This window comes from Sminthopsis crassicaudata, chromosome 3 (genome assembly GCF_048593235.1).
Source record: "Sminthopsis crassicaudata isolate SCR6 chromosome 3, ASM4859323v1, whole genome shotgun sequence".
Classification (NCBI taxonomy): Eukaryota; Metazoa; Chordata; class Mammalia; order Dasyuromorphia; family Dasyuridae; genus Sminthopsis; species Sminthopsis crassicaudata.
Genome location: NC_133619.1, coordinates 164,376,099 through 164,394,552, shown reverse-complemented (window position 1 = coordinate 164,394,552; position 18,454 = coordinate 164,376,099). Strand labels below are relative to the sequence as shown.

Below are 18,454 nucleotides of genomic sequence, written 5' to 3'. Positions count from 1 at the left end.
CTATGGACACTTGGGGCAAATGATCAGTGAAACAGGGGTGCTCTCATCTTTTGAAAGGAAAGCACAGAAATAAGGGCGAAGAGGCCCTTCAAAATCTATGTTTATTATGCCATTAAGGTATCCATATATGGCATCATAAAATGCTATATAACTCATTTCATAATCAAGAAACATGCCCACTATGTGTCCAGATGTGCTGCAATGATAGCCCTTTTCTGATTTCCAGACAATGGATTCATTTTCAGATGTGGAGCCTAGGATGGTTCTTCCGTGCTTAGGAGAGAAGATCAGCCCCTTTTTCCTGGCTGGATCTTTACAGATGCCCAATTCCCATTCGGTCTTGTCACCCACCTCCACTTCCCAATAATGTTTTCCTGAGGTGAATTCCTGGGCTCCTAAAACCCTAAGAGCAGAGTCAAGTCTCCCTTTGTTGTCAGGCAGGTCTTGACAGATACTTCCATACTGGACCCTCTTCAGATCTTCAGACAGGAGGAGATGAGGATGGGCTGATTCAGGATCAAAAGTGAAATCCTTGTAGAAACTCATGAGCATTTCTCTCATGCCTGTGACAGGGCAGGTAGGCCAGGAAAGGCAGGAAAGCTGTGGTTTTTTAAGTAGGAGCTCTTCTTTCTTTTTCCAAGTGCCTGGCATATTCTGGATCATTTCCAAGGGCATCTTGTCCAAATTCTCTTCTACTTGGAGCATCATTTGTTGCAGACTCTTGGTATGTTTGGACAACTCATGCTCCTTGTCCTCCAGTTGGACTGCATTGTCTCTGTATTGCTGCTGTAGCTCTTCAAGGTGTTGACATTCTTCATCCCGCAAGAACTCGTGAATTTTCCCATATTCAGAAATAGCTGACTCTTTCAAAGTGCAGGTATGCTCTGTGAATTGTGCCTCTCCTCTTCTCAATGTGTCCCATGTAGTTTGAAGCTTCTTTTCTTTTGTGTGAAAGATCCTCCATATCTCCCGGAGTTTGTTGTTGCACTTGTCAGCTGCTGTCTCCAAGGGAAGGACTTGGTGGTCCTTGTGCTCTGGGTCTGATAAACAGGAATCACAGAGGGCTCTGTGGTCTTCCTCACAGAAGAACATCACTCGTTCTCCACGTTGATCACGGGTGCTGAGGCCCAGCTCTTTCTGCAGCAGGTGAGGTTGGAGAATCTTGCCGGTGGTGCACTGAGTCTACAGGTTCCTGCTCAGCGGCAAGTCAGCCTGTCTGATGAATGACTCCCCTGCACTCTGTACAGGTTGAGGCTTCAGTGACTCCCTCACTGCCCTGGAGAAGACTCTCTCTGCACTCTCAGTCACCCAGTCAGTGAAGTAGTTCAGGCAGATGCAAGCAAGTGAGACCTAGCTGGAGGCTTTCAATGAAACTCTTGCTTGTATGTTCCTAAGCTTCTGATTCCTTCCTTTTCAGGTAGGGAGAGAGCTAGCTCCTGCCCTGGAGCTCTGGCAGCAAAAAGTATTGGCACTGAGTTGTGTGAGCCTTTTATATCTTTTCCCCTGCTTAGCCCTTCTCTTAACTCCACCCCCAAAAAGGTGACAACTCTTGTCTTTTGAGAGGACTTCCACCCTCTGCTTCAGGGCTGAGTTCTCACCTTCCTTCTAATCCCACCCTTCAGAGTCAGCATCTCTTGAGAAGAAAACTCCTTCCCTCCCTCTTAGTATTTGGAAAGATCTTCCCATTGGGTCACTTAGCAGTAACATTCTCATTTGCAAACCTCAAGATATCACCTTTCTGATGTTCTGAGATGGAAACATGACAAGGAAAGACACCCCCCCAAGCACCTCCACCCCCACCCCCACCCCGCATGCCCCCCACCCTTCCCCACCCCAGACAAAATCTTTTTTTCAGAAATTGCTTCCCACCCATGGCTCCCATGAAGAAAACAAGGATCAACCTTTGCTATCCCTCCCCCTTATTTTCCCCTTTTTGCCTCATTTCCTAATTATGATTCAATCATCAGATTAAGATATCTGTATATGTATAAAAGATTTTTTAAAAGGACCTTATTTCTGATTCCTTTCTTTTTAGATATTCAACTTGGAAAGAACATTGGTTTCTCCTTTTGGTTCTTGCCACGAAGAACCGAGAACTAAATTGCTAATTTTATTATTTTTTTCATTGTTTGCCCCATGAAGGTTCTTTTATTTACTGCTCAGAAGGTGAGAACTCCCACTTTGCAAAGAGCTTCCACTCTCTTCACTGGAGCTAGTGCTCTCCCTTTAAAAATACTCCATTGAAATGACAGATACACAATGCTGTTCACACCTATATACTTTAGACCACAGTCATTTTACCCTTCAATTTCTCAGAACATTGCAGATTGAGTTTAATTGGCTTCAAATTAAAATGCTCTTTAACCTGGACACATGGTGACAATATCACTCATGTTCTGGATTGTATTCCATAATGGGATAACTCTCAGAAGAGGCACAAAAAGTTCTACAAGAGAAGGGTAGAAAAACAGAAGGACGAAATGAAAGTGAATTTGGCAAAATGTCTTGCTTCAGTTTCCTGCTCAGTTGAGGACTGATTTATTTCAGTCCTCCACAACACCTTGATGCCTGTACATATCTCATATTTTCTAATTTAATAAAAGATATTTGAGTCTGCTCTTATCCTCAAGTAGATCTCTCTCTTTCTCAGAGCAACAGATTTTGCATACTCCACTCTCTAGTCCTTCAAGAAGAGAGCTTGTCTTTTTTTTCTTTATTTATTTGTTTGCTTCCTTATTGTTTTGGTTGTTTCTTTATTCCTCCAATTATTTAGCATTGCAAATTTTGCTCTTCCTCCTTTTCTACCTGGAACTTTTTCCCTTCCCATTTTCTTTCCTCCCGCTTTTTCTCCTATCCTTCTGAAAGCCTCCCCTTTCACATTAGGTGCTGGAAGATCAGCCACTAAAGGGAAAGGAAAAAAAAAAAAATATGACCTGTCCTTTTTTATGACAAGAAGGATAAACAAAGTGCTTTCTTGGTTTAAATAATCATGCTTTATTGACCATTTCAACAGGAATACAAAGAAATAGAGTGCCACTGGCAGTGTTATCTTCATTCAGTTTTCATAGTCATTCTTAGTCATTAGTATCTGTGAAAGCCCTCTACTATGGACACTTGGGGCAAATGATCAGTGAAACAGGGGTGCTCTCATCTTTTGAAAGGAAAGCACAAAAATAAGGGCGAAGAGGCCCTTCAAAATCTATGTTTATTATGCCATTAAGGTATCCATATATGGCATCATAAAATGCTATATAACTCATTTCATAATCAAGAAAAATGCCCACTATGTGTCCAGATGTGCTGCAATGATAGCCCTTTTCTGATTTCCAGACAATGGATTCATTTTCAGATGTGGAGCCTAGGATGGTTCTTCCGTGCTTAGGAGAGAAGATCAGCCCCTTTTTCCTGGCTGGATCTTTACAAATGCCCAATTCCCATTCGGTCTTGTCACCCACCTCCACTTCCCAATAATGTTTTCCTGAGGTGAATTCCTGGGCTCCTAAAACCCTAAGAGCAGAGTCAAGTCTCCCTTTGTTGTCAGGCAGGTCTTGACAGATACTTCCATACTGGACCCTCTTCAGATCTTCAGACAGGAGGAGATGAGGATGGGCTGATTCAGGATCAAAAGTGAAATCCTTGTAGAAACTCATGAGCATTTCTCTCATGCCTGTGACAGGGCAGGTAGGCCAGGAAAGGCAGGAAAGCTGTGGTTTTTTAAGTAGGAGCTCTTCTTTCTTTTTCCAAGTGCCTGGCATATTCTGGATCATTTCCAAGGGCATCTTGTCCAAATTCTCTTCTACTTGGAGCATCATTTGTTGCAGACTCTTGGTATGTTTGGACAACTCATGCTCCTTGTCCTCCAGTTGGACTGCATTGTCTCTGTATTGCTGCTGTAGCTCTTCAAGGTGTTGACATTCTTCATCCCGCAAGAACTCGTGAATTTTCCCATATTCAGAAATAGCTGACTCTTTCAAAGTGCAGGTATGCTCTGTGAATTGTGCCTCTCCTCTTCTCAATGTGTCCCATGTAGTTTGAAGCTTCTTTTCTTTTGTGTGAAAGATCCTCCATATCTCCCGGAGTTTGTTGTTGCACTTGTCAGCTGCTGTCTCCAAGGGAAGGACTTGGTGGTCCTTGTGCTCTGGGTCTGATAAACAGGAATCACAGAGGGCTCTGTGGTCTTCCTCACAGAAGAACATCACTCGTTCTCCACGTTGATCACGGGTGCTGAGGCCCAGCTCTTTCTGCAGCAGGTGAGGTTGGAGCATCTTGCCGGTGGTGCACTGAGTCTACAGGTTCCTGCTCAGCGGCAAGTCAGCCTGTCTGATGAATGACTCCCCTGCACTCTGTACAGGTTGAGGCTTCAGTGACTCCCTCACTGCCCTGGAGAAGACTCTCTCTGCACTCTCAGTCACCCAGTCAGTGAAGTAGTTCAGGCAGATGCAAGCAAGTGAGACCTAGTTGGAGGCTTTCAATGAAACTCTTGCTTGTATGTTCCTAAGCTTCTGATTCCTTCCTTTTCAGGTAGGGAGAGAGCTAGCTCCTGCCCTGGAGCTCTGGCAGCAAGAAGTATTGGCACTGAGTTGTGTGAGCCTTTTATATCTTTTCCCCTGCTTAGCCCTTCTCTTAACTCCACCCCCAAAAAGGTGACAACTCTTGTCTTTTGAGAGGATTCCCACTCTCTGCTTGAGAGCTGAGTTCTCACCTTCCTTCTAATCCCACCCTTAGGAGACAGCAACTCTTGAGAAGAAAACTCCTTCCCTCCCTCCTTGAACTTGGAGACATCTCCTTATTGGGTCACTTAGTAACAACATTCTCATTTGCAAGCCTCAAGACATCACCTCTCTTATGTGCTGAGATAGAAACATGGCAACGAAAAATCTGCCCACAAACACAAGATCCACATACTCCCCCCATACCACCCTTCCTCCCCCACCCCAAACAAAATATTTTTTTCAGAAATTGCTTCCCACCCATGGCTTTCATGAAGAAAACAAGTATCAACCTTTGCTATCCCTCCCCCTTAGTTTCTTCTTTTGGTCTCTTTTCATAATTTTGATTCAATCACTGGATTTTTAGATTTTAAAAATATTATTTTAGAAGGACCTTATTTCTGATTCCTTTCTTCTTAGATATTTTCTCAGAAAGAAGTTAGTCTTCTTTTTTTTTTTTTTTTTGTTCTGCCACAAAACATTTCAGAATGGAGGTTGCTGTTACATTTTTTTTATTGTTTGCCCCTTTAAGGTCCTTTCATCTACTCCTCAAAAGGTGAGAACTCCTACTTCCCAAAGTTCTTCCACTCTTTCCACTGTGGTTTGCCAATTTGAACTTCTAATGACTGTACAATCTGTTCCTGTAGCTACCAACCCTTCCAATGGTATGACATTTGATAGTAAGTATAGAATGGTCAGTCAAGAATATTCCTGGATTCTATTGTTGGGAGTCAAAGTTTGGGCAAATATCAGCATATCAGTAAACCTGATGCTACTACTTCTCCTAGTTGATAACTCACATATTGTCTACCTGTATTAGTGACTGGATAGTGTCTACATATTCCCAGTTTCTTATATCAGTGTATGTATGGAAAAAGTTTTGTAAAGCACTCTCAGGAGGTGAAATGGCTGGGGACAGATTTCACCTCTCCAGAGTATATCTCAGTGGTCCCAGCTGCATATGACTCTATTTTCCCCAATTGTAATCCCTTTTTCCCATTAGGTTTTTTCTTAACTGATTCATCATATCTGAGTACTGAACTTCTTAAGATTCTCTGGCTGTTACATTAGCTACCATCATGCTCCAAGTGTTTTTTTTCCCTGGGGCTCAGCAGTTGGTCTCCACTTCCCATTTCCATGAATCAATTTACATTCTAATGCCCAATAGAAGTTTCTGTTGTATTTTAGACATTGGAGTTTTGGATCTTGTTCTCCCACCTTGTCTTCTCATTCTATCTCTATGCCAACACTGAACGTTCTGATGCCCTACTTTACCACATTGAAAGTATTGACGAATCTCTTTGGAAGTCCTTTGCTAAAAGGGACCTAGTCTTCCCATGTTTTGCATCATAACTTGAGTATAAAAGGTATTTGTGTCCACTGTGGCACAGCATCTCATGATCTCATATGATCCTTGTGTAGTCCTAGTATGATTCTTCTACAAACTTCATTAGCATTTTCTTTACAAGTTGTCTTATCATAATTTCTGTTGCTGCATTTTCACCAATAGTTTGTAGGCAGCTGTCTGCAGACATCCCACAAAATCAGACCTTGAGCTGTTTTCATGAAGGCTTCCCCTCTCTTGTCTTCCTGGGAGGATGCCCCATACTTTGATAGCAGGAGCAGCAATTTGCTCATATGCTGCTCTAGAGTAATTAATTTGTGCTAAATTGTCTGCATAATGACCTACACCTGTTACTTGGTCACACAGAGTCTTTTTGCTAGCACTGAGGTAGGACTCTGTTTTGCCCATATTTGGTTCTGGGTCATAGTCCTGGATAGCAGTCCCAGAGTGAGGAAGAGCATTTAGCACACTAGAGTTTGCAGCCATAGTTCCAGGACAGAAAAGAGTGTCTGTGGTCATTCACAGACAAGAACACATGTCAAAAGAGGAGTAAACACACCTCTGCTAAGATCCTACTACCTTGTAAGAAAAGTTGCTGATTCCCAGAAAGATCTCTGAAAACAGCTGCACAAAAGCCTAAAGTTCAGGACAGTGCATTTTCTACCCTGGAAACAGAGCCCAACTTTAACAAAGAATGAAAAGTTAAATAATAATTTGTGAAAATAAGGAAACAACAAGAAAAAATATTTTCACCATAAAAAGCACAGTAGTGACAAGGAAAAATCAAAATGGAAACTCAGAAGAAAATAACAAAGTCAAAGCTCCTACATCCAAAGCCTTCAAGAAAAATAGGTATTGGTTTCAGCTTACGGAAAAAGTCAAAAAAGATTTTCAAAATCAAGTCAGAGAAGTAGAATAAAAATTGGGAAGGCAAATGATCCAAGAAAATCATGAAAAACAAGTCAGTAGCTTGTTAAACACACATACACATGCACACATACACAAGCAATACTGAGAAAAATAACACCTTAAAAAACAAAGTAAAGCAAATACTAAAAAAAAAAAAAAAAAAAAAAAAAAAAAAAAAAGAAAGGAAAAGGAAAAAAAAATACAAAAAGCCAGTGAGGAGAAGAGAATGCCTTAAAAAACAAAATTGGCTATTAAGGGAAAAAATTGCTTAAAACAAATAATTCCTTTAAAAGTTGAATTTGACAAATGGAAAAGGGAATATAAAAACTCACTGAAGAAAATAATTTCTTACAAATTAGAATTGAGTAAATGGAAATTAATGACTTTAGGAGAAATCAAGGAAAAACAAAACAAAAACAAAACATTGGGAAAAAAGAAGATAATGTGAAATTTCTCCTTTAAAGCAGAGCTGCGCTGCAAAATAGATCCAGAAGATTTCATGTAAATGTTATCGGACTACTGAAAGCTATGATGAAAAAAAGAGCCTCAAGATGATCTTTCAAGAAATTCAAGGAAAACTGCCCTGATATTCTGGAGCTAGAGGGTAAATAGAAATTGACAGAATTCACTAATCACCTCCAGAAAGGGATCCCAAAATGGACCCTACTCTCTCCCCACACCTACAGCCCTCTCCCACTGTCCCCTCCCCCCTCCTGGGAGTAGGGGAGAATATTATAATCAAATTTCAGAATTCTTAGGTCAAAAAGTTTCGACATTAAAGGATTAGAGGCCTTGGAATATAAAATATTAAAGGGCAAAAGATTTAGGGTTGCAACCAAGAATCATCTACCCAGCAAAATTGGGCTATTCAGGAAGAAATGGGCATTCAATGAAATAAAGACTTTTCAAGCATTCTTAATGAACAGACCAGAGCTTAATAGAGAACTGAACTTTCAAATACAAGACTCCAATGTGGCATGAAAAGGGAAATAAAAGGAAATCATGAGAAACTTAATAAGGTTAAATTGTTGCACTATAATAGAAAATACTTTGTATTATATCAAAAAGGAATAACTTCTCATCATTATGAATCTAAAATGTAAATAGTTTTGTTACATGAGCTAATCTTGGGAGCTAAATTTCTTGGCATTTTCCCATAAAGAATTAAATGAGATTTAATAAACAAGAATATGCCCAGTTCGTGATAATACCTAATAAAATATTTTCAAGCAATCCCTTGATGTGACATATAAGCATTGATATTAATTGCTTAGAGGAAGGAAGACAAAAGTACTATAAAATCGGATTTTTTGGAATACCAATGTGATATCTGAATCACCTAATAAAACATTGATTCAATCAAACTTCCCCTGCTTTGTATATTCCTTCAGAAAGGTTTGTTTCCATTTGCCCCTACAACTGTGTCACTAAGTGTTACTATGTGTTTAATGTTGGATATGTGCTGCTGGAAAGAAAGGAGCAGAGTGGTGGGGAGGGGAAAGGGAAAAGGAGAGAGAAACATGTGAATGATAGACACACCTATAGATTTCCCTAGGAATAATGTGAAGGGTTCTGAAGTAGAGGCAGAATGTTGTTACTTAGTCCAAGTTACTTTTAATCCAAGAAAGCAGGAATGTAAAGGATGATGGTATAGAACAGAAATGCATCACTAGAGGATCATTTTTGAAGGGAAAATATTGAGACCTGAGCAGCAATGATTGGGAGGGATAGAAGAAATGGAGGTTGTGATGAGGACAAAATACATAGCTTTAGGAGTAGTAAGAAGCAGAAAATGCAGGACAAGCGATTGATGAGAAAGGAATTTAAGAGTTCACAACCAGACTGGTGCATCATCACAGAGAATAGGACAAACGTCACAGATGATCATTCCAGCAGATGACTAAAGCTATAATATCATAAGAGTTATATAGATTGAAAGACTGAGAAGACAGGATGTTTGAGGGGCAGTGATATATTTTTTGAAGTTTCCATGTTAGTAGGAAAGAGGTTGAATTGTTGAAAAAGGAGACCGTCAACCAGATGGTGAACTTGAGAAAGGAAAAGCTAACCCAAAAGTCAATATATAATACATAATACATAACAAGAGTCTAAACTGAGATGATAGAAATGTATGTCATTAAGTTCAAAGGAAGAGAAGTTGTTAAGTAATAATGGCAAAAAAAGATTGGAACTTGGCAATAGAACATTAGAAGTACACTCAATCCTCCTTCTGGGCCACTTTTTAATAGACAAGAAAGAAACCCACAAATGATAAAGAAAGGTACAGAATGAAACATTTATTTGGAGATTTGCCCAAGGCATTTTTTTGTTGTTGTTTGTTTGTTTGTCTTGTTAAGCTTATTTGTCTCCAGAGAAAATTATTAGGAGAACTGATAGTGATAGTGATGGAAAAAAAGCAAGAAAGGAACATCAGTGAAAATATACAGATAGGCAGAGGGAAGCTTTGAAGGGAAACTAGAGGAGAAGTTTTAGTGTATAATTTAATACATACTTTAAAACTATATCTAATAGAAGTTCACTGGTTCATATATATAATCCCCTTTTATTTTCTTTGGACATTAAAATAGTCAAATTTGTTGTTTGTTATGATCATAAACTGTAAAGGGCTAGAATTGAGCAGATGCACTAAAGGAAAGGTAAACTAGCACTTAAGGCTAATTACCATTTGGACAATTCTCTATTAACATATGCTTGGAGGATGACCTTACTCAATTCTTTGCTGGCTGGATCTCTGGATGTGGACAAAGAAGGGGAAGAGAGATCAGAGGGTGGAGTAGGACAAGCAGGATCATTCTTTGGTGGTGGAGAGAGAGAGAAAGGAGATGTGGAGATTCCTATATCTAATCCCCTGACAGCAATTCCAAAACACAAAGAATAAAAACTTTTGCTTATCCTGACTCCAGCTGATTCTAAGATATCCAGGGTACATTGGCATTGTTTAATAGTATACTAAAGTGCATTGGTATACTATAGTAATATATTATAGTTTACTGCTGCCAGGTTGGTTTTGGTCTGATAAATGCATGCATCCTCGGGGGCCCCCACCCCCGGGAGTAAAGGGGGCAGGATCAGTGCTCATTGAAATGTAGTGCTCATTGGGCTCTAGAATTATCACAGTTATCCAAGTAGTAGGGAGCGAGAGACCAAAGGAACCATAACTGATTTAATGAGCCACTGGCAGTTTCACTGTACAACTTTATGTACTTAGACATGCATGGCTTAATCTTTGAGACAAGCATATGCTACTGGCAGGATCAACCTATATATTATACTGAAGACTAATGTATTGCAATCATTCACAAGACCTTTATGTCTGTAGTGTCATATCACCTTCTTCAATTGAAGATCCTGGAGTTCCTATGTTCCTCAAGCTGAACTTGTTTCTCACTCAGAACAATAGTCTTTCCATTCCCACTTCCCTAGGACAAGAGAAAATGTCACCCTTTTCCTTATTCATTCATTCATTCATTTTTTTGACTGCTTTTTGTTTTTAGCTGAGTTGCTTATTTGTTTTTCTTACATAAGATAATTTAACATTTGAGATTTTGATCTTCCTCCTAAAATATTTGGAAATTTTTGATTCCTATTTTCCTTTTTTCCATTCCTTTCCTCCTCTTTTTCTCTCTGCTTTTCCTTCTACTTGAGGTGCTACAAGATTAGCCAACGAGGAAAAACAAATAACCTGTGTTTTTTTTTCAGTAGAAGTAAAAGAAGGCAGATTTTATTTCATTTGGTTTTACAAATGACACATCACTTTATTGACCATTTAAACAGGAATTCAAAGAAATAGAATGTCACTGTCAGTATCATATTTACTCATTTGTCAGAGAGGATCATCCATAGCAATTAGCATCTGGGACAGCCCTCTACTGTGGACTCTTGGGGCAAATGATGAGTGAACCAGTGGTACTTTCGTCATAGTGAAGGCAAGGAGAGAAATAAGGGCAAAGAGGTCCTTCACAATCTATGTCTGAGTTACTGTAGATAAGGGATCTGTCAATGACATCATAAAATGCTATATAGCTCATTTCACAATCCAGAAAAATGCCCAATTTTTGCAAAGGTAAGCTGCATTGACAGCCTTTTTCTGAATTCCAGAGGAAGAATTCATTTCCAGATATGAAGCCCACGAGGGTATTTATATCCTCAGATGAGGGGGAGATCAGCCCCGTTCTCTTGACTGAATCTTTACAGATGCCCAATTCCCACTCTGTCTTATCTCCCACCTCCACTTCCCAATAGTGTTTTCCTGAGGTGAATTTCTGGGTTCCCAAAACCACATGAGAAGAGTCAAATCTCCCTCTGTTGTCAGGCAGGTCCTGAAAAGTGCTTGCATACTGGACCCTCTTCAAATCTTGAGACAGGATGAGATGAGGATGGGCTGATTGAGGATCAAAAGTTATATCCCTGTGGAAACTCATGAGCATTTCTCTCATGCCTGTGACAGGGCAGGTAGGCCAGGAAATGTAAGAAAGCTCAGGTTTGTTAAGTAGGAGCTCTTCCTTGTTTTTGAAAGTGCCTGGCATATCCTGTATCATTGCCAAAGGCATCTTGTCCAAATTCTCTTCTACTTGGAACAGCATTTCTTGTAGATGTTGGATTTGTTGGGACAGCCCGTGCTCCTTCTCCTCCAGGTAGACCACATTACCTCTGGATCGCTCCTCCAGTCTTTCCAGGCGTTGACATTCTTCATCCCATAAAAACTGGTGAATTTTTTCATATTCAGAAATAGCTGATTCTTTCAAAGTGTAGGTATTCTCTGTGAATTGTACTTCTCTTCTTCTTATTGTGTCCAGTGCAGTTTGAAATTTCTCTTCTTTGGTGTGTAAGATCCTCCACATCTCCAGAAGCGTGTTCTTGCACTTGTCAGCTGCTGTCTCCAAGGGAAGGACTTGGTGGTCCTTGTGCTCTGGGGCTGATAAGCAGGAATCACAGAGGGCTCTCTGGTCTTCCTCACAGAAGAACATCACTCGTTCTCCATGTTGATCACAGGTGCTGAGGCCAAGCTCTTTCTGCAGCAGGTGAGGTTGGAGCATCTTGGCCAATCAACACTCAACACTGAGTCTGCAGATTCCTGCGCAGCAGCAAGTCAACCTGTCTGATGAATGACACCCCTGTACTCTGTAAAGATTGGGGTTTCAGTGACTCCTTCACTGCCCTGGAGAAGACACTCTCTGCACTCTCAGTCACCCAGTCAGTGAAGTAGTTCAGGCAGATGAAAGCAAGTGAGACCTAGCTGGAGGCTTTCAATGAAACTCTTGCTTGTAGTTTCCTAAGCTTCTGGTTCCTTCCTTTTCAGGTAGAGAGAGAGGTAGCTCCAGCCCTTGTGCTCTGACAGCAAAAGATCTTGGCACTGAGCTGTGTGATTCCTTTTATATGTCTATCCCTGCTTAGCCCTTCTCTTAACTCCACCCTTAAAAAGGTGAGAACTCTTGCCTTTTGAGAGGACTTCTACTCTTTGATTTAGGGCTGAGTTCTCACCTTCCTTTTAATCCCACCCTTCAGAGTCAGCATCTCTTGAGAAGAAAACTGCTTCCCTCCCTCTTAGTACTTAGAAAGATCTCCTTATTGGGTCACTTCACTTAGTAGTAATGTTCTCATTTCCAAACCTCAAGACATCATCTTTCTGATGTGCTGATATAGAAACATGGCAAGGAAAGACCCCCTATCCACACCCCCCACCCTCAACCCGCCCTCACCCCAAACAAAATATTTTTTTCAAAAATTGCTTCCCAGCCACGGCTCCCATGAAAAAAACAAGTATCAACCTTTGCTATCTCTCCCCCTTATTTTCCCCTTTTTGTCTCATTTCATAATTATGATTCAATCATCAGATTAAGATATCTTTATATTTATAAAAGATGTTTTGGAAGGACCTTGTTTCTGATTCCTTTCTTTTTAGATATTCAACTGAGAAAAAAGATTGCTTTCTCCTTTTGCTTCTTGCCACAAAGGGAGTTCCTATTATTATTTTTTTTTTTTTATTTTTTGCCCCATGAAGGTTCTTTTATTTACTGCTCAGAAGGTGAGGACTCCCACTTTGCAAAGTGCTGCAACTCTCTTCACTGGGGCTGTGTTGTCACCATGGCTCCCCTTTTAAAAATACTCCAATGAAATTACAGATACACAATGCTGTTCACACCTATGCACTTAAGACCACAGTAATTTTGCTCTTCAGATTTTCAAAACATTGCAACTTGAGTTTAATTGGCTTGAAAAATGGGACTTTAACCTAGACATATGGTGATAGTATACTCATGTTCTAGCTTGTGTTCCATAATGGGATAGCTCTGAGAAGAGGCACAAAAAGTTCTACAAGAGAAGGGTAGAAAAAGAGCATGACCAAATGAAAGTATGTTTGGCAAAATGTCTTGCTTCATTTTCCTACTCAATTGAGGACTAATTTATTGCAATTCTTCACAACACCTTTCTACCTGTACCTCTCTTATATTTTCTTATTTCTTGCAAAAGCTTTGAGTCTGCTATGATCCTCCAGTAGATCTCTCTCACTCAGAGCAATAGACTTTCCCTACCCATGTGCCTAGACCTTCAACCAAGAGAAGTTTTCTCCCTTTTCTTTATTCATTTCTTTGCTTCATTATCTGCTTGGTTGTTTAGATATTCCTACTGCAATTTAGCATTCCAAATTTTGTTCTTCCTCCTTTTGTACTTGGAAGGTTTTTTCCTTCTCTTTAATTTTTCTTAGATTTTTTTCTCCCATTCTTCCAACAGTCTCCTCTTCCAAATTAGGTGCTGGAAGATCAGCCACCAAAGGAAAAAAAAAACATGACTTCTCCTTTTTATGGTAAGAAGGATTAACAATGTAGCCAGATTTTTCTTGGTTTAAATAAAAGGCTCTCAGATTTGTAGTCCTCCTGAAAAGTTAGCACTCTTAATTCTAAATTCATACTGCTGAAGAACAGAGCAAGAAGCAAGCCCCAGATTCTGGGTGCTCAGAATAACGCCAATCCCTTTGCCACAAATGGGTATGTACTTACAATGTTTATATGCTTTATTTACTATTTTATTGTTCAGTCATTTTAATGAGGGAAAAGAAAGGGGGAACCCCGTTTGTGGGTGCATAGATAGTCAGATAATCCCATGAGGCCCAGTGTCCCCTGTAAATGAATTTACAGGCCTGAAAACCTGATTGATAAAAAAGGTTTATTGTAGGAATTTGGAAGTAAAGTTCAGTTAGAAAGATGCCAGGGCCAGAGGTGGCCACTGGGCGGGCAGGAACCCTTACATGGTCAGAATGATACCATGTGTTGGAGGGGAGGGCTCCTGTCAAGAGAAACCTCTGCCTGGCTATTTGATACCTAAAAGATTGTGGGTGGTACCCCCAAGTCCTTGGCAGGCTTTTCAGTTAGCTCAGATCCAGTGGGAGCTAGGGGAAGCTGAGCAGATGGTGGGGTTAGGCCTGGATATTCAAAAGGGTGCTTTTGACCAGGATTTGTGAATCAAGGTCAGCCATGGGGGTTGGGCAGTCAGAGAGGAATCTTAAAGGGACCTCAACCCCCATCAATTTCAAGTCATGTCTGACTCTTCATGATCCCATTTAGCATTTTCTTGACAAAGGTACTGGAGTGGTTTTCCATTTCCTTCTCCAACTCATTTTACAGATGACAAATCTAGCATTAGAAGTATACCATAGTACACCAGTAATAAAGCACACTATTGGTGTCCTATCTTACATATAGGATATTATGTAGTCGATAATGTAATCTATATGCAGATTATATACTATCTATATCATATATGTATGTACATATTTATTACATGTATTGTCTAGTATATTAGAGTACATTGGCATGATTTAATAGTATATTATAGTGTATTGGTGTACTATAGTAATATATTATAGTTTACTGCCACACTACAATAAACTACTATACTACACCAGTTTTTTACTATATCAATTGTATACTACAGTATACTGATATGTTGCAATATACTGGTTTATCCAAAGTATATATACTGTAGTATACTGGTATGCTGTAGCATAGTGGTCTACTACAGTATTCTACCAGTACTGGATAGGGGGTTCACAGATGGCTTCTGAGGACTTAAGAAACTTCAAGATTTATGGCAAGGGAGGAGGACAGTGTGGAAGAGGGGAAAAAACATTACAGTAATGGAGTCTGAGAAACTAGCTTCAACTCTAATCTCTGACACTACCTCTAGACCTTAATTTCCTTAAACTCCATTTCTTAGTCTATAAAGCAAAAGGGTTGTACTCAGTTATCCCTGAAGTCCTCCCCTGAACCAGATCAACCTCATCTCTCCTAGTGAAGTTGAGGCTAAGAGCAAGTAGAGAAAGTGTCTTTGGATCTTGGAATTGAAAGAATTCTTTTGCATTACCAAAGGATTCATAATCACCAAAAGGCCTGCCTGGAGACTTTTTAGAAAGAATTTCCTTTCCTTCCACCCCTAATCCATTTAAGGGTTTGTTTCCTAGTTCATAGGGTGGCCAAGAATATGCAAATTTATGGGATGTAGTTAAGATTCAATGGCAATTAAAGCTCACAAATTAAATAAGCAGCTCCAAACTGTTACTGCTAATTGAAGTGAAAGTAGAATTCAAAATTTTAAAAATTACTTACACTCTTTTTAGAGTCATATCTAATAATGGGAGAAAAAAGCATACTTTTACTCTGTAATACTTTTAAGGTTTTGCTCATCTTGATAATGGAAAAAAAAATTTTTCTCTCTCTCCTCTTCTCTCCTTTCTCTCTTTTTTCTCTCTCCTGGCTCTTCTCTCTTGCTTTCATACACACACACAACACACACACACACACACACACACAATACCCACACCCACACCCACACACAGACATACATGCACACATATCACATTAATAACTTCAGCTGTTTGGTCCTTATGATGAGAATTAGGTAAGGAGTATCTAAATGAAATTAGGTTTTCATAGAGGTCTAGTGGTAGCTCTGGGGTACAGGGAATCAAATAGAGCTCCTCTGCAACCCCTTTGGATTCAGCTCAAGGATATAGAGTTAAATGAGGTCTAGTAGCGGCCAAGAATCCTCTGTAAAGGAATTTATAGACATGAAAACCTAGATTGATAAAAGAGGTTCATTGTGGGGTCTGGAAGTAAGGTTGAAAGGTAGAAAGGCTCCAGGGCCAGGGCTGGCACCGGTGGGCAGAAACCCTTGACATGCCGGCATAAGGATGCCATGTTTGGGTCTTCTGCCAAGAGTGAACTCCAATTCTGCCCCTTTTATAATGGGGGACTTTTGGTAAATTGAAGGGGCTCCTGGGTGGAGTCCCAGATTGGCCTCTGACTTGGGGTTCAGCCAAGGTTAGAATTTGAATAGAATTCAATGGGTTTTTTAGATAAGGGACTGTTTGTGCTTGGGGTGAGAATTGGGAATCCTGAGCAGGTAATTAGAATGGGGGCTGGGACAGCCCAAGTTGGCTCAGATCCAATGGGGGCTGGGAGAGCCCACATATGGACCCTTGGAATTCATGGGGGTTGGGAATCAGAAAGGAATCTTAACCACATCACTTCCAGTCTTTTAGACTTCAGGTGACCCCATTTGGAGTTTTCTTAGCAAAATTCCTAAAGTAGTTTGCCATTTCCTTCTTCTGTTCAGTCTATGGTTAAGGAAGCTCAGGCAACAGGGTTCAGTGCTTTGCCCAGCAGCACCTACCTATTAAGTGTCTTAGCCTAGATTTAAACATGTCTTACTACAAACCTAGCACTCTATTGTACCTCTGAGATGATCTTCACCTAAATAATATGTCTTAACATGATATCAAAAAAAGGAAACTAGCATGTTATGACATCATAATCATCATTGCAACCAGTAATCAAAGCAACATAAATGAAAATTTGGAGAAAAGTCACTTATGCAACTCTGAGCAAGCTACTTAGTTTCCATTTTCTTTGTGAAAAGAAGGGATTAGATTAGGCTCTATTTCAACTATAAAACTTATGTTCCTTTGACCTTTTCAGAAATCTAACAAAAGGGGGGGGGGGAAATGAAATGTTTCCATGGTTTTGTAACAAGAATATAGTGAGGAGGCAGAGCCAAGAATATAGTGGAGAAGGCACACTCTCTTTCTGCTCCTCTCTTTTGCCCTTACTACCAATCTTTGAATATAGCCTCAAAAATAGTGCTTGACTGGTGAAGTTCATGAAAATTAAAGGTGCAAATACTTACCAGCTGAAGATAATCTGGAAGACCACCAGAACAGGTTTGTCTGAGGGGCAGACAGGGAAATAGGAAAGTTTGGCATCCTGAGAGGACCAGGGACTAGGGTAGCCTCTGTGACTAGAAGAACAGTGGAAATGCCCCTGCCATAGGCTGACTGCTTTACCTTGATTGTAAAGCAGGGGACCAGCACAGATGTAGGTTGGAGCCGGAGGTACAGGGTACTCTTAAAAAACGACAGAACAGTAGGCCCCCCCCCCCAGTTTGGAAGTGACTCACCATAGACCAGTGCAACTGTGCAGCCACATGCTGACCCACTGTCAGGGTAGCAGCAAATCTACACTGCAGGGGGGTGCAGCCTGGGACAGCCTCTAATCTGCACAGTGTGGTGCTCAGCCTGGGCAACAGAACCTCCACAGTAAGACTGTGCTTCTGCACCAGAGAAACTTCAAGTCCCAGCAGGGCTATTCAGTTGGTCAGCTGTAAATACCCACAGCCCCACAGCAGCTTCAGATTGGGATAGTGACACTTTCACTGCTTGCACTCTTGCCTCAAGACAGTCTTAACCCACACAGTGGCATTCTTAGCAGGGCAATCCCCCACCTACCAGGCTGTGCAGACCTGAGACATTTCCATTGGGGAACTATTTCCCAGAGCACTCCCATACCTGGCCACTCCTTGTAACTGGTTGACAGGCCGGCCATACACCTCCCAGGCCCTGAAAGCAGACCATACAGGCTTTAAAAAATGAGTAAAAAAATTAAAAGGATAGCTTCTATATAGAAAGAGAGCAGGTTTACAACCCAAAGGAGACTAATAGAAAACAGTCACCAGACAATTGTTGGTACCCAACACAAAAGGCTCTCCTAGAAGAGACTATTAAAAATCTTAAAAGGGATCTAGAAGAAAAACAGGGAAAGGAAAGAGAAGCTATGCAAGAGAATAACAACTTCCTGAAAGGTGAACTGGAAAAGGTAAAAAAATTACAGAAAGTGCAGGGAAATAGAATTTGTGAATTGGAAAAGATAAAGAACTCCCAGGAAACTAGAATTTCTTTTCTTTTCTTTTTTTTTATTAATTTTATAATTATAAATTTTTGACAGTATATATGCATAAGTAATTTTTTATAACATTATCCCTTGTATTCATTTTTCCAAAATTTCCCCTCCCTCCCTCCCCTAGATGACAGGCAATCCTGTACATTTTACCTGTGTTACAGTATAACCTAGACACAATATATGTGTGTAAATCCAATTTTCTTGTTGCATGTTAAGTATTGGATTCCCAAGGTATAAGT

General features: G+C 40.3%; 2 protein-coding genes and 1 pseudogene across 2 annotated transcripts; all 3 read right to left on the bottom strand.

Annotated features, from left to right (window-relative positions):
• On the bottom strand, positions 1 to 1,092 carry LOC141561946 (putative E3 ubiquitin-protein ligase TRIML1). The gene has a single exon (XM_074301990.1). The coding sequence runs from the start codon at positions 1,090 to 1,092 to the stop codon at positions 1 to 3; it is 1,092 nt and encodes a 363-aa protein (XP_074158091.1).
• Positions 1,093 to 3,104: 2,012 nt separating this feature from the next.
• On the bottom strand, positions 3,105 to 4,265 carry LOC141561945 (putative E3 ubiquitin-protein ligase TRIML1). The gene has a single exon (XM_074301989.1). The coding sequence runs from the start codon at positions 4,263 to 4,265 to the stop codon at positions 3,105 to 3,107; it is 1,161 nt and encodes a 386-aa protein (XP_074158090.1).
• A 6,585-nt stretch (positions 4,266 to 10,850) lies between these two features.
• On the bottom strand, positions 10,851 to 12,020 carry LOC141561944 (putative E3 ubiquitin-protein ligase TRIML1 pseudogene; annotated as a pseudogene).
• Positions 12,021 to 18,454: the final 6,434 nt, after the last annotated feature.

Bases quoted from the DNA above. Each gene is read 5' to 3' on its own strand.
- LOC141561946 (XM_074301990.1), bottom strand. From the start codon at position 1,092: ATGTTCTTCTGTGAGGAAGACCACAGAGCCCTCTGTGATTCCTGTTTA.
- LOC141561945 (XM_074301989.1), bottom strand. From the start codon at position 4,265: ATGCTCCAACCTCACCTGCTGCAGAAAGAGCTGGGCCTCAGCACCCGT.